The 14499-nt window shown below is 43.7% G+C and overlaps 1 protein-coding gene across 1 annotated transcript in view; it reads left to right on the top strand.

Moving 5' to 3' along the window:
• Window positions 1-14499, top strand: part of LOC138045595 (SH2B adapter protein 1-like) — a 30504-nt gene that overhangs the window by 4441 nt on the left and 11564 nt on the right. The window contains exons 3-5 of the mRNA XM_068892151.1: window positions 2903-3015; window positions 12387-12550; window positions 14351-14485. Coding sequence (XP_068748252.1) covers window positions 2903-3015; window positions 12387-12550; window positions 14351-14485 — 412 coding nt within the window. The remainder of the gene's footprint in view (window positions 1-2902; window positions 3016-12386; window positions 12551-14350; window positions 14486-14499) is intronic.

Raw genomic sequence — 14499 nt, 5'->3', positions numbered from 1 at the left:
GTTTCTTTTCTTTGCTTCAACTTGGCTTTGCTCAGCAAATCTGTTTGTTTCACGAACAATGTATTCAAGCAATTCCATGTCAAAAAAAAGCTGAAAGAATTCCGCGGCTGATGCATCCTCTGGCAGTTCTGTTTTTGCGCCTGTCGCTTGAACACATGCTGGTGGGGCATTTATTTCTCCAACAGGTTCTCTCCACTCAAATGTACGATTTGGAAAGCCCTCAAAGTCTTCATTGTTGCTGTCTTCCGCAAACAAATTTGAAGAAGAGTCAGTGTCATTTCCATCGCTCTCTGATGAATTCACATGTTCACGAACACTTGAAGATTCAGTTCTTTCTCTTCCCCTTCTCCTTCTTTTTCTTCGAGGTTCCTCAAGTTCGTCTTCGCTCGAAGAATACACGGGATTTGTTGACGATCCTAACTCGCCAGCCTGCTCAATTTCTTCTTCTTCCAATTCTAGGTCGGAGTTTTCGCCGTCGAACGGTATTCCAAGCGAAATAACTCCATATCTTTCAGGCGCTCTCCTTTCCCTTTGGTTTCGTGTCGCCATTTTTAAAGTTTAACGATATTCCAGCCGAAAAAAATTCATAAAAACTGCAGCTTTTTACCTATTTCCACGTGCTTCGAATCAAATGAAAGCTTTTCTTGCCGAGAACGCGATGTGCACGTTTACATTTAGGGGGGGAAGACCGCTGAGTTGAAAAACAGCCAGAACTGGCATTACGTCATTTACCCCGATTAGATCGGGGCTTAGAAGGAAAAGGGTTAAATGAAGCACAGATGTGCAAAGCAGCATTGCACGCAGTGAATCCCATTTTATGTCTTGCATGATATACTTATCTGTTGCCAAAATTAATATGAGGAATGTCACTCTGATTATATTGCCTGAGATTTTGCTCTTTTGAAAATTAATGTTTTGGAACCAACTATGGTATCATCAGTTTTAACCCATTCACACCTAACACACGCCCAATTGGTGAGTAAAAATAATGGTCTGGTGTTAGCCAGAGTAAAATCTGTAATTCCCACTATCAGGCGTGGAAGGGTTTAATTACTTTAAAAACTGAACTTTCTCTGAAACTAAGGGTGATCGTTGATGTTTCAATCATTAAATCATTAATGTTGTAAACTTTAATCGGAAAGGCAGTGCTCACCTTTCAGGAAAAACCTAGGAGCCAGCTGGCCCCTAGAAGTTTTCAGATTTGGTCGCCAGCTCAAGTATTTTAGTCGGCAAAAAATTTCGGCCCTTTGGGCCTTATGCATTTCAATGAACTCTAGGTAAAATGCAAGTGAGGCCGAACCAAAAATCAGAGCGTGTAAAGTGGCCTTGACAGCCAAAGATAGGTTTAAATAGTTCAGGATAATTTGACTTGAATTTAAGAAATAGTGGGACAAAAAGTTAAATGTTCATCAATCACAACATTGCTTACAAATTTGATTGTGACCGAGTCAACTGTTCCAGATACATGTATCATAATGTGATACCTGCATTTTAAATGTACTCTTGATCCTTGGAAATGCTTTTAATTCGCAAACCCTTCCCTTGACGTGCAAAGGAACTCAATTGGCGCAAAGATATTCACTTGAAAAACTTGTGAGCCTTTGCTCTTATGCTAATGCTAAAGAGCACTAAATCTCGGCATTAATTTATTCACTGTGCCTTGAGAATAGTCTCACGATGAGGCCAAAACGTCTACTATTAAGTTTTTTGTTTACTTGTTTAAAGTTTCTACATTAGTGACAGTGGTACATTTTTTAAAAATTTTATTAACGCGATTCATTATGAACAACGATTTCATTTCAGTCTTTCTCGTTATTTCTGGGAATTAATTAAGATGGAAACTAATTTTAATACCAAGTAAACATGAACAATGTTCTCACCAGGCTGCGCCCTTTTGTGGCATTCACACGCAAAAATCTGAAATTGCCACAGAGTAATCAACACTATGCGCCCCAACGAGCTTAGAAATGTTTGGAAAATACTTGTTTATAGTTCATCCATGGTTAGAATGTTTTTCCAAACCAAAAGAAAGAGGAATATCTTAAGTTTGACTCGGCAAAAAAAAAAAACAATGTGAACCTATGAATCAAACAGGACATCGAACGCAGTAGTTATCTTTAACTCACCAGAAGACTGAGGCTAGTTTGTGGTCATAATGCTGGCTACATTTACAAGACAATATATTATTCTGCTTCGACGTTATCAACAAGAGCAAGAAAGATTTATGTATTTCAAAATGCTTGGAAGATGAAACACGGGTGGCTAGAATATTATTTTAAAGGGAAAAAATTGTACCTTGGGAAAGGACCCAATCTTTTTAGGGGATGGTGCTTAAATTTGAGGTTTATGGGCCATATGACTCCTTGAGAAAAAGTTCTGGTAACAACACTGCACGAGGCATACCGGTGTACATGCAGGTGCACGGTCATTGCGTTTGGCTTGTTTACGTGTTGAAAATTTTTAAAGTTGTAAAAGCTTTTTCTTCATTTAAGATCTACATGTATTATGTACACTCCAAATAAAATTATAATTAATTTTTAGAAAATCTTGGATGTCACTTTTGGAATGAAGTTAAATGAAAGATGTAGATTTCAAAGGCTACATGTGTTAAAGCGTGAAGCAAAGTCTGCTATTGGACATTCACTGCACTCGTTCGATGAATTAAAAAAAATTACGGTAAAAAAAAATATAAAAATATCCTAGCAGCCAGGCTGGCAACTGAGTGTGAAAATTTACAATGTAGTCGCCAGTGAATTAAATCCAGTCGCATTGGCAACCTCAGCTGTTGCAACGTCAAGCACTGAAAGGTCTTAAAACGAGCATGAATTATTTTTCACTCTACAAGCACTCTTCACTCTGCACTTGTTTTGAGCTCTAAATTGGGTTTCTTGGTTGTTTCTAGGCAGTTAACAAGAGAGAATACATGTTGGCTGCTAACCACAGAGAGGAGATGGATCAATGGCTTGAAGAGATTAAGAAATGCATGGATGAAGATCAAGGGTCAACAGGTCCAAGGTATGACATTATTTTATTTAAATTTTTATTTCTTTTATTAAATCTATTTCTTTTAAGTGTTTAATTTTAAAGGGCGTGCAATTGTCAGGTGTACTGTACATGTACCTGGACCTTCAAATCTGATTAGTTCAAGGTGAACAAGTGTAGAAACCTGTCCTCCTTAGGAGTTTCTTGCTACTGCACTTTGTGATCTGCATGACAATGGAGCAACTTTCGTATGACCTTGAAAAATTGTTTGCAATTTGTTTCACAGACCAATGTTTGGCAAGATTAAAACAAAGCTCCTCATTCCCCAAGGAAGCTCCAATGGGCAGTAATAAGGCTGTTCGATTGCCCAATCACATAACTACATTTCAAATGACATCAAAGCAAAACTTTCCAGAAAGTTCAATGGGGAGATGACGTTGTTTGCATCCGCTTTCACTAAGCCAATGAAAATTGTTCGATAAGCCAATTAAGATGTTTTGCATTTTTGTTTGTTTTGTTTTTGCATTTATTTTTCAGGGTCATATGAAAGTCACTCTAATCACTCAAATGTATAATAATCCACAGGGGGGTTAATAAAATTCAAAATTGGTTGCTGGTTTGAGTACAGTAGCTAAAAGTAACCAACTGTTGTCATCATCAAACAGGGCTCGAAATTGTGACCAATACAGTCGCAGTTGCAACTAAATTTTTTTTCCTTTGCAACTTGTTTTCACCTTGCTCTTTTGAAACAAAAGGGTTAGCAGTTGCCACTTTGCTGCTACTTTTGCTAAATTAAAGAAATGACAAAATTATTTTTGTTTCTCACCATGAATTTTCTTTCAATCTGAAGATAGCACAATTGTAGCGTAATTTAGCGGCGATGTTACGTGCAAAACCAGTGTTTGACACCCAATTACCCAGGGCAAGCGAAATATATCCATGGACAAGTAAAAGAACTGTAAGACTTTCCAGATCAGCCAATCAGAAATTTTTGTTCAACTCACACTTTCCGGAACGATTTGATTTGCTTTGAAGAAAGTGACCAGTAATATGACGTAGTGACTGTTAACCACGATAAAGAAATAAACAACATTATATCTCTTTGCTGTCATTTATTTTAACATACATGTATATAGGTACAAACCTCGCAACAGATATGAACACGTTTGAGACTGCCATCTTCCTCCATGCGAAAGGAATGCTTGTTACAATTGGAACGCAGTTTTCACACGGCCAAATGCGTATGATACATCTACTTTCATATTGAACAAGCCTTTAAAATCTGTAAGAATGTCAATGAGTCTTTCAGTTCAATTGTTGATTTCTTCCTGCATTGATTGTTCAGCCACTTCATAATTATTCAGTGAACAGTACTCCTGATGATCACTTAATAGTTAAAATTACATTTTACTTATAGTTACCTAATTGTTTGTTTATTTCATGAAATTTTCTTGCTTACGTTTGATCTGGTTGCAAAGCATTTGCTAATGCTGTGTTTACACTCAAGCGTTTACCTTGGTTTAACGCCCACGTCGCCAGTGGAGGGTAGGTGTCCAGGAAGCCTGGGGGCTGCAACCGCAGTCACATCCCCAAGGCGCTAGAACACCCGACTGGCCTGCCCAACCCGCAACCAAGCCACGAGTCCCCCGCGCCAGGCCCCCCTAAGGCACCCGTCACACTTGAGCCAGATAGCTCAGTGGAATAATAATAATAATAATAATAATAACACACAAAAAAAAAAAGAGCACAAAAAAAAAAAAACGAAAAGGGGGGGAGAGGGAGGGAACGCCGAGAACCACTAAACTCCTAAACCGACGCACAACGCCACGCCAACAAACACGCTGCAAGCACATAGGACAACGCATGCACTACGCAGGAATACCGCTGAACCATGTCAGCCCCAGGGCTCCCCCAACCTAAAGAGTGCTGCAAACGCTACAAAAACGCATAACAACGCTAACAAACGCCTGCAAAACGCTACTGACCAGACTAGCTCCCGGTCGTGAACCATGTAACTATAACAAACGCTACAGAACGCACCAAAACGCTGAACAACGCTACCAGACGGCCAAGACACTAACAACCGCCTGCAAAACACTACTGACCAGACTAGCTCCTAGTCGTTAACTATGTTAAATTTTATTTAACTATATTTAACGCCCACGTCGCCAGTGGAGGGTAGGTGCCCAGGAAGCCTGGGGGCTGCAACCGCAGTCACATCCCCAAGGCGCTAGAACACCCGACTGGCCTGCCCAACCCGCAACCAAGCCACGAGCCCCCCGCGCCATGCCGAAGGGATCTCCGGGTAAGAAGAACCCGGAGCAAGGGGGCTCGGGGCAACTAGGCCTAAGCCCCCGATAGCCCAAACCTGAGGCACCCACCCCCGCTGGTAACCAGAGAAATCCACTACCTGTTACGCCACCAACTGGGAGGAAACACGGACAATGGAACTAACTGGAGTTCTGATATAGATCTGGTATGCCTCGCTCGACCAACGCCCCAAGGTTTTGATCAGGTGATCCGGAACACCACGTGCCGCTGCAGTGGTCGCTGCCCCAATCCGGAAACTATGGCCGGAGTAGGCGCCGGAGTACCCAGCCCCATGTAGGGTAGACTGCAAAAAGGATGATAGCTGCTGCCGGGTAAGAGGACGACCATCACTAAACAAGAACAGGGGCCCTGGAGCAGACCCACGCAGAGACAAGTACGTGCCCAATGCTGTTATGGGGCACACAGAGCCCGAGCCACGCCCCAAGTAGATATCACAACCCACACGGAAGGGGTCTGTCTTGGAACACTTGATACGGACTTTGAAACAAGAGGGATTCACCAAGGAGTCCGCTTGCAGGTCGCTAACAGTCATATGGGTGTGAGGATCAAAGGCCGAGTTGACCGTGAATTCGCCCGCACGCAAAAACCCAAAAAATGCCAAGCAGCACGCAGCCCACAACATAACATGGGCGCTAGTAGAAAAGTCCAAAGAGCACTGAATGACCGTCAGATGATCAACGGTGATAGGTAGGCGCCTGGGTGACACTGGACCTTGAACTTGCTTAATACCCCTTAGCAGACGCTGCAAACGAAGACAGTTGACTAGCGGGTCGGGAAGGCCATGGTCAATGTGAAGGGAGCGCACTGCAGATAGATAGACCTTGATGGAGGAATGGTTCAGGTTGTCGGCCAGGAAGGAAGCAAAGCGCATGAGAGTCTCCTCAGTGGCTGGGGGGATGGAGCCATCCTGGTTTGCACGACCATCCTGGCGGCAAAAGTCTGTAAATCGACGTTGGGCGGATCGGTACACTCGTCGGGTGGAAGGTGCAAGACCTTGGGTAAGTAAGAACCGACACTTCTGAGTCAAGGCATCTGAAGCGCTGCCAGAAGGGAAGCAGGAATAGGAGACGGGGTTGGGTCGGCCTGTGGCTCCAGGCATCTGAACCGCTGAAATTGGAATCGAGAGAGTGCATCAGCAACTGGATTAGCTTTGCCTCGAACAGATGAATCAGTAAATGAGAATGAATGATGGATGGCCAGCATAGTCAAATAACGCAGCAACACCATTAGGTTTTTGTCCCGCGAGGTGCCAGACTTAAGTACAGCCACCACAGACTCGTTGTCACAAAAGAACTCGACCCGCCGAGATACCCACTGACAGCCCCACAGATAGGCTGCCACTACAATTGGGAAGAGCTCCTTGTACGCTATAGATGAGGAACTTTGTGCAGCTGACCAGGCACCAGCAAACCAGTGGGATTTAAAAATAGCTCCATAGCCCAAAGAGCCCGCTGCATCCGATGAGACCTGGAAGTCCGGGAGAGGTGCCGATGTGGGGAGGCAGAAAAAGCTGAGGCCATCCCAAGTTTGGGACAGTTCCCGCCACCAGGTTAAATCCCGCCGAAATTCCTGGTTAAGCCTAATGGGGTGATCATCACGGCGAAAGGCACAAAGCAAGTCGATCATCCGACGAAGGAATGTCCTACCCTGTGGGGCGACCTTGCAGGCGTGATGGAGATGGCCAATCAGGGATTCCAGCTCGCGACGTTTACAAAAATGTTTTGCCGACCACTCATCTAACAGTGAAACAATCCTATCTCTCTTGTCAGTCGGAAGGCGAGCCTGAAGGTTCTCGGAGTCAAGTTCAATCCCAAGGATTGTAAGACGAGTCGCGGGTCCCTCCAACTTATCTGGATTAAGGGGAAGGCCAAGTTTTGAACACAGACGAACGCAGGTTTGAAGGTTGTTGTGGCACACAGGGGACGCCGGTGGGCCCAAAGTGAGGAAATCGTCCAAGTAATGACGGAGAAATGTAACCTCATAATTGTGAACCAGGATCCATTCAACCAGGTCTGCAATGGCGGTGAAAATAAATGGTGCTGAACGCAGCCCAAAAGGGAGCACCAAATCCACAAAATATTGCCCACGCCACTTCATGCCAAGAAGGGGGCGATCGTCTGGGTGGATAGCCACATTCCGATATGCACTGGCCACGTCGAACTTGGCCATTAACGTTCCTCGACCCAGAGACATTATGCCATCAATGAAAGCATCCACTGAAACATACTGAACTGTAAACGGGGGCTTAGGGATGCCGTCATTGACGCTTTGCCCCTCTGGGGATGATAGGTCTAAAATGAGACGCCACTTCCCAGGCTGATTAGTTTTGGGGATCACCCCGAAACGACTTATTTGCAATGACGGAAGCGGGGGCACTGGAAAAGGACCTGCCACCCTGCCAGAAGAGACTTCAGCTTGCAAGTAGGAGTCAATCACTGATGGGTGCTCAGCAGAGCTACGCATGTTTGAAGATGCAGATTTGAGGGACACCAAGGATGGGTCAAAGCCTATCCGAAATCCATCCCGTATGCCAGAAGTCACAAATGCCACAGCTGACTTGTTGGGATGGTGGCATAATTCGGCTTGAAATTGATCCAACTGTAATGGTGTGACCTGAGACACCGGAGATAACGGGGCAAAAGAGACAACTGGAACGCTGGGCTTAACTCCAACAGAAACCGGAACTGAGACTGGAACTGAAACTGGCACAGGACAAAACAACTTTGCCAACTGAGGCAATTTATTCGGCTGGCGAGGCAACGCAATCACATCATTCGAACTATGTACAAACACAACACTGGGCGTACCTCGCCCCTCAGTACTGTCCCCTTCTCCCTCCAGGGGAGGGGGAGCGGGAGCGGGAACGGGAACGAAATCCAGCTGAGCGGGGAAAGGGGCAGTTAGCCTTGGTATGCTCTCCCTCGCAATTGCTGCAGTTGTGGCGGAACTTGCACTTCCCAAATAGCCACCGGCATTTCCCTTCATTCCAGGAATGGCAGAATGGTGTGCGTCGGTGGGAGTCTGGGCTGTCTGAGGAAGACTGAGGAAACCCGGAAAGGGAAGACGGCCTTGGTTGCAGTGAGGACGATGCTGGCAAACGCAAATGAAAACTATACAGATCCAAATTCATTTTGGACCAATCCGTAAGGCCCGAGGCAGCGGCATCCCTTCTGAAGGCCAGATCGTATTCAAGCCAAGCCAGACCTGGATATTGGCGGGCTGTTTGAATAATGAGCAGCTTATATCTGGTCAAGTCTAACCAACGCAGGGGGTGAGAGGCACACAGGACCAGCTGGAAAATCGTGAAGGCCTCAGTCCAAGTAAGAATATCCTTGATTTCAACCTGCCTGCGTTTTATGTTGGACACCAGGAGTTTACCCTCCAGGAAGGTCTGTGGTTCCTGATCCCCAGCTCGGAGATTGACTGTAAGTAGATCCGCCAACTCCACGAACTGGCCCTCGATGATCTTCTTGGCCAATTTTGCCGGGACTGGTGCATGACCAGGACCAACAATGAAAGCCTTCTCAGACGTAGGCACTGATCCAGAGTTACCAAAACTTGGCAGGCTGCCGGATACACTGGGACTCGCGAATGGAGAGGTAATGGGGGCCATGAAGCGGGCCGAGCTTGAGTCAGTGATGGCCGACACAGGAGAAAAGGTAGGAATGAAGGCCGGCAAAGTAAACGTACCTGATGACGCCCCAAAAGCCATAGACGAGACATTGACATCACAAGAAACAGCAGTCGATCCAGAGGAGCTAGATGGAGTGACGCCAACAGAAGTGCCAAGGACGGAAGGGGGTAATGGCGAGGGGGCGCTCCCTTGAATTGAAGAGATGATAGTCGGAAGGGTGCTTCCAAGCGCGCGAACAACAGCCTCGGCGATCGAATCGACGGCCAAAGGCGCCACGGGGCCAGAGGGAGCCGTAGAAACCACCATCGGCGCGGGGGACAAGAGAGGTATGTCCTCCGAACGAAGTCCAGCGGACAAGCTATTGTTGGTTGAACGGGGTGGGTTCGGCATGATGTATGATCGAACACCAACCAGCGACGAGCGAGTTAGAGGCGACCACGAAAAAGAAGTGAAAAACGAACCAACAAACACGACAGAGAGCGAGAAAAAAAAAAAAAACCGCGGGCGATGAAGGACGAAATCCTTTGGCCACGCTAACGGATCGGCGAGCACACTACGGTCCAGGGACGAAAGAGCGACGAGTGAAGGAAAGACAAACCAATAAACAGGACAGCTGCCGAAGAAAAAACCCTGGTCGATGACTTACGAAATCCTTAGAATTTATTCCTTTGTTGACCACAACTGGGAACCGCTACACTAAGCCCGCCAAAATAAACGTATCGGAGCACACGATGGTCCGAAGCACGAAAGAGCGATGAGCGAGTAAAGAAAAACCAACAGACACGACAGAGGGCGAGGAAACCACGGTAGATGACGGAAGAAATCGTTGTGTTTTCTCTATTGTTGTTTTTCTTTTGTTGACCACAACTGGGAACCGCTACACTAAGCCCGCCAAAGAAACGCCACGCTATCTGAGCGACGAGCCGACTATCGGAACTGGTACAAGAGAAGGTAAGACGAACCACAACACGGCGGTGAAGACGAGATGGAGACGGTCGAAGATCGAAGAACTTCTATTTCAACCTGGACAGCGACCGAGATAGCCAACGAAGCGAGAAGAACGCCGAGAACCACTAAACTCCTAAACCGACTCACAACGCCACGCCAACAAACACGCTGCAAGCACATAGGACAACGCATGCACTACGCAGGAATACCGCTGAACCATGTCAGCCCCAGGGCTCCCCCAACCTAAAGAGTGCTGCAAACGCTACAAAAACGCATAACAACGCTAACAAACGCCTGCAAAACGCTACTGACCGGACTAGCTCCCGGTCGTGAACCATGTAACTATAACAAACGCTACAGAACGCACCAAAACGCTGAACAACGCTACCAGACGGCCAAGACACTAACAACCGCCTGCAAAACACTACTGACCAGACTAGCTCCTAGTCGTTAACTATGTTAAATTTTATTTAACTATATAATAAATGACCAAGGTCAAGTTACTAAACCTTAGTACAATTTGATCTGTTAGCAATACATTTGTGGTTTTGAGCTGGTCGAGGAAAGCCAAAATATGCCGTCACCAGCATTCTGTGAGTACAGTGTATCTTCCATTGAATGAAAAAGATCATGAATCAATAAGCTGATTGCGATTACATGTTCAAAGCGTTGCCTAAAAGCAAATTCGCGAACAAATTATGTAGTAAAAATTATTAATAGAAAATAATCCCTTATCTTTTGCACTGTCTGTGTAAAGGATTGTAGGAGTTATTGCCTTCCATATCTCTCTCTCAAAAAACAAAACGACACCACACATACAGTGTACACACATTGCAGATAGTTGCAGCACTGGCGTACGTTAGGCAAAGTAAAGTTGAACTCTGCAGGATATCTAATGCCATAGCAACTAGTTAACCGCAACCAGATATGTGTGTCATTTTACTTTGATTTACCAGATCACTGGGTTTACCTTGGTCAAATTTCTTTATTTGTCTTTAGCGGTGTTTACTGAAATAATAATAACCATTAATTGATGTTTACACTTGCGAAAAACTTACTCGGGTTAGTAAACTTGGTTACCGCAGTAAAAAGCTCAAGTGTAAACACGGCATAAGTCACTACTTTTAAAAGTGACTAGAGAACACCAAATTGTCAGATAACAGTTTGTTATATCTTTTATGATATCCTCCTTTGAGGACAAATTTGACATTTCTACAAGCCTCCATTGAGTTTTGATGGGCAACAGGTCTTTAGAAGGTGGGCACCCAAAAAAAGCCATGGCAACCAAAAAAACACAACTGGTTGCAAGCCCAAAGAGCAGAGTAGTAAGACATTACAGTTAGTGTCGAACACTGTGACAACTCTATGGTTTGATCATTCACCATTTTCAGCGGCTTCTTTACACACAAGTATATATTGTGGGCTGATATATTGTTTTGCTAAACTGTGGACGATACAATGCAGCGTGGCAATTTTGAGACTAAAATTTGTGAAATTGCAACTATATTATTTTTCATATCTTGTTGCAAAATTGCGACTGGAATATTTGGTTAATTTTGAGCCCTGTCAAAGTCACTTGAAAGAATCTGTCTTCAGTTACTTCATTGAGGGGGAAAATGTAGCTGACTTCTCTGACTGAAGTAGTCGGCTGTCAGTACTTTAATTGGAACCACTGAATTCAGCTTTCTCCTGCAAATTTTTCTAGTCAAGACAATTGAATCAGATAAATTTGCCAAAAGTATTTGCAGTCAAGCTATTTCATGTATGACCAGTATCCACAACATTGAAATGATCATCTGAATTCCTCTTCAGAGCTTCCAAGATTTGAATGGAATCTTGAGGAGTTTTCTGAAAGTTGGTACGAAAAATGCACAATAACTGAAAAATAATTCATCATAACGCTTGAAACAGTTTTCACTTTTCTAACACTGCTTAATTTATAATAAAACCAAAGTTTGTACTGTATGTAGCTAACTACTTTTGATATATCAACTAAGGAAATGCATGTATGCATGGGAAATTCAGAATCTCGAGAGCAAAGTTCAAAACTGGCATGCGGATTTGAACAGGGTTTGGACAGGTCATGGAAAACCTGGAAAGTCATGGAATTTATTATAAGAATTTCATTTTCCAGGCCTGCAAGGTCATGGAATTTTATGGCCGGCCATGGTAAGTCATGGAAATTTATAATTAGAAATGGTAAATTAATCATTGCAGTGTCAAAGCAAGGATAAAATGAAAAAATCGGAAGTTTGGCAGACAGAGGATGTTAATTTATTCAAATTTGATCTGAGTAATATCCTAAAATAAGGATATTAAAATTAATACTCAGTTCAAATTTCAAAACTACTGGTCACGTGTGACATATAGCTTGACTGTACATGTAATTCGGTCAGTCATAGCTTTCAATATTGTGAGGGCCAAATCCTAATAGACCTAATTTCTTGTTGCTTGGATTCCTTCCGAATTATATTAATTTTTGTGCTCATAGTGGGATTGAGTCTGGTTCTGATCAGAGAGGTACGGTGGCAGCAGTTCCTCCTTCCTCTAGTCCCACCATGGATTCAGTAAGACCAGTGACCAACACATCAACTGCAACTGCCAAGATGGGAAACAGTCAGTCGCTAAGGGTTAGACTGGACAGCTTCCCAGCTGGTGAGTTAAGTTAATAAATAATCTGTCAGTAATATGTGTCTGTGCTAACATGTGTGTAAATGTAAAGCAAAGGTATAGCAATGATCAATAACAAAGGCACATTGAGAAGGGTGTAGTCCTATTTGTACAAGGACATGTACACTGTATGTCAACATGAGCATATGTATCATGCGGGGGTATGGTACTCACATGCATAGTTTGCTTATCTTTGAGCTTCATTGTACATGTATTTTTTATACAAGAATCACTGCTTGTCATGATAGGGCCATGTGCCTATTAAGGTAACTTGACAATTATTTTATAGGAAGGTACTTTTTTGTCTTTGCTAGAGATATTTTCTCAAAATTGATGGTGAGAGCCTGACCTCTAAATTAAAATACAGGATCGGGCAAAATTGAAGTGCAATTTAGTTGGGATGTTCCCTCGATTATTCACCATCTCAGCACTAACTTTAAGCTTATGTATTGCACACTCATATTTTGTTTTGTTAAACCGCCGGCAACACAAAATGGCACATGTGACCCAGGGATGTAGCTAAGAATACTTTCATCCGGTTGAAAGGCAGTAAGTTCATTCTCTGCGCATCAAAGGGACCTGGTAACAAGATTGTTCCCAGTGTCTTGCAACACGTGGCATTCTTCAAGATAGCGAATACGGGGAAATTGCAATTTCATTTCCAGTATCGATAAATTCTAGTGACAATTCCGCATACTAACAGATATTCAATTTTTTTGTCAACATATCGAATGTAGAGAATGTAGAGAATAATTTGCAATCTTCTCAGTCACTTTGATCGACGGGCAAAATTCAGCTGGCAATAACCCATTTCTCATGCGGCAATTTTTGCCAGCAGCGGGCACTTTAATAGCAACATCCCTGCTGACCTACGATTACGTAATAAAACTGTAAAAAAAAAGTGACACTTTGCAACTTAAACTTGTGAACTTGTGACTAAAGCTTTGTACCTGGTTGAAAAATTGTGAATATAATTATATATTTTTTTAATTTCAAGCCCTGTTGTAGGCTCGATTAACAGCCGCTGTTTCGGGAAATGAGCCAGCGCTCACTCCCGAAATCTCGGCTGGACGCGTGAGGTGAGCCATTGTTAATCTCCGCCAATCAGAAACTCGCCTGCACAAATCCGTCTGGCATAAATTATATGTTTTGGCTGTGAAGGTATTCTTTGACCCGGCCTGTTCGAGGTTTACAGAGCTTTAAGGTGGGAAACATCCAAGATTGCGACAACGAAAAGTGTTCGAGAAGCAGGAGAATGGGAATTGTGTCGTTTTCTACCGCCTGAGTTCGCAAACTTCACTGATTTTCCAGATGGCGCCAAGGTCAAAATACGGCTTTCAAATCCATTGCTATTGCAATTTTCTCCTCATACTTCGCTAATGTAAGAGCAAGTAAAATTCCTCAAGATCAATTGAAAGTACTGCTGAGTTTATTGCTGGCAAAACGAGGGGGCCGATGAGGTCGACTGAGAGCTAAAGCAGCCGAAGATTTCGTTGATGATTCGCCGGTTGAATTCAAACTCACATCAATCATTTAACCACAATCTCAAGCTCGCATCCTCTGGAACCTTCGCACAGACGTTTTAAGCATGGGTATGTAATTACTATTTTGTTAAAATCAGTGTTTTTGGGATGTTTAATGCTATTTCCCCGCAACTATTAACTTGGCATAAATATATTTTGAATTTACGTCACAGACACAATCTATCGCTCACGCGTCCAGCCGTCTCTTCTTGGGGAGGATACCCGAACTTGTATTTCACTTATGCATGTTCTTATTCCACAGATAAAAAACCCACAGAGGCAGTGTCAAATTTAGCAAAACGAAGAAATGTTTACGCTCCCTCATCATTGCGTTTACAAAACAGGGCTTCAGGATCCTTTAGTCTCCAACATGGCTCACAGACACCAACTTTTCATGGTTTGAAATAATTA

The sequence above is a fragment of the Montipora capricornis genome, chromosome 4 (assembly GCF_036669925.1).
Source record: "Montipora capricornis isolate CH-2021 chromosome 4, ASM3666992v2, whole genome shotgun sequence".
NCBI lineage: Eukaryota > Metazoa > Cnidaria > Anthozoa > Scleractinia > Acroporidae > Montipora > Montipora capricornis.
This window is presented reverse-complemented; position numbering and strand designations above follow the sequence as displayed.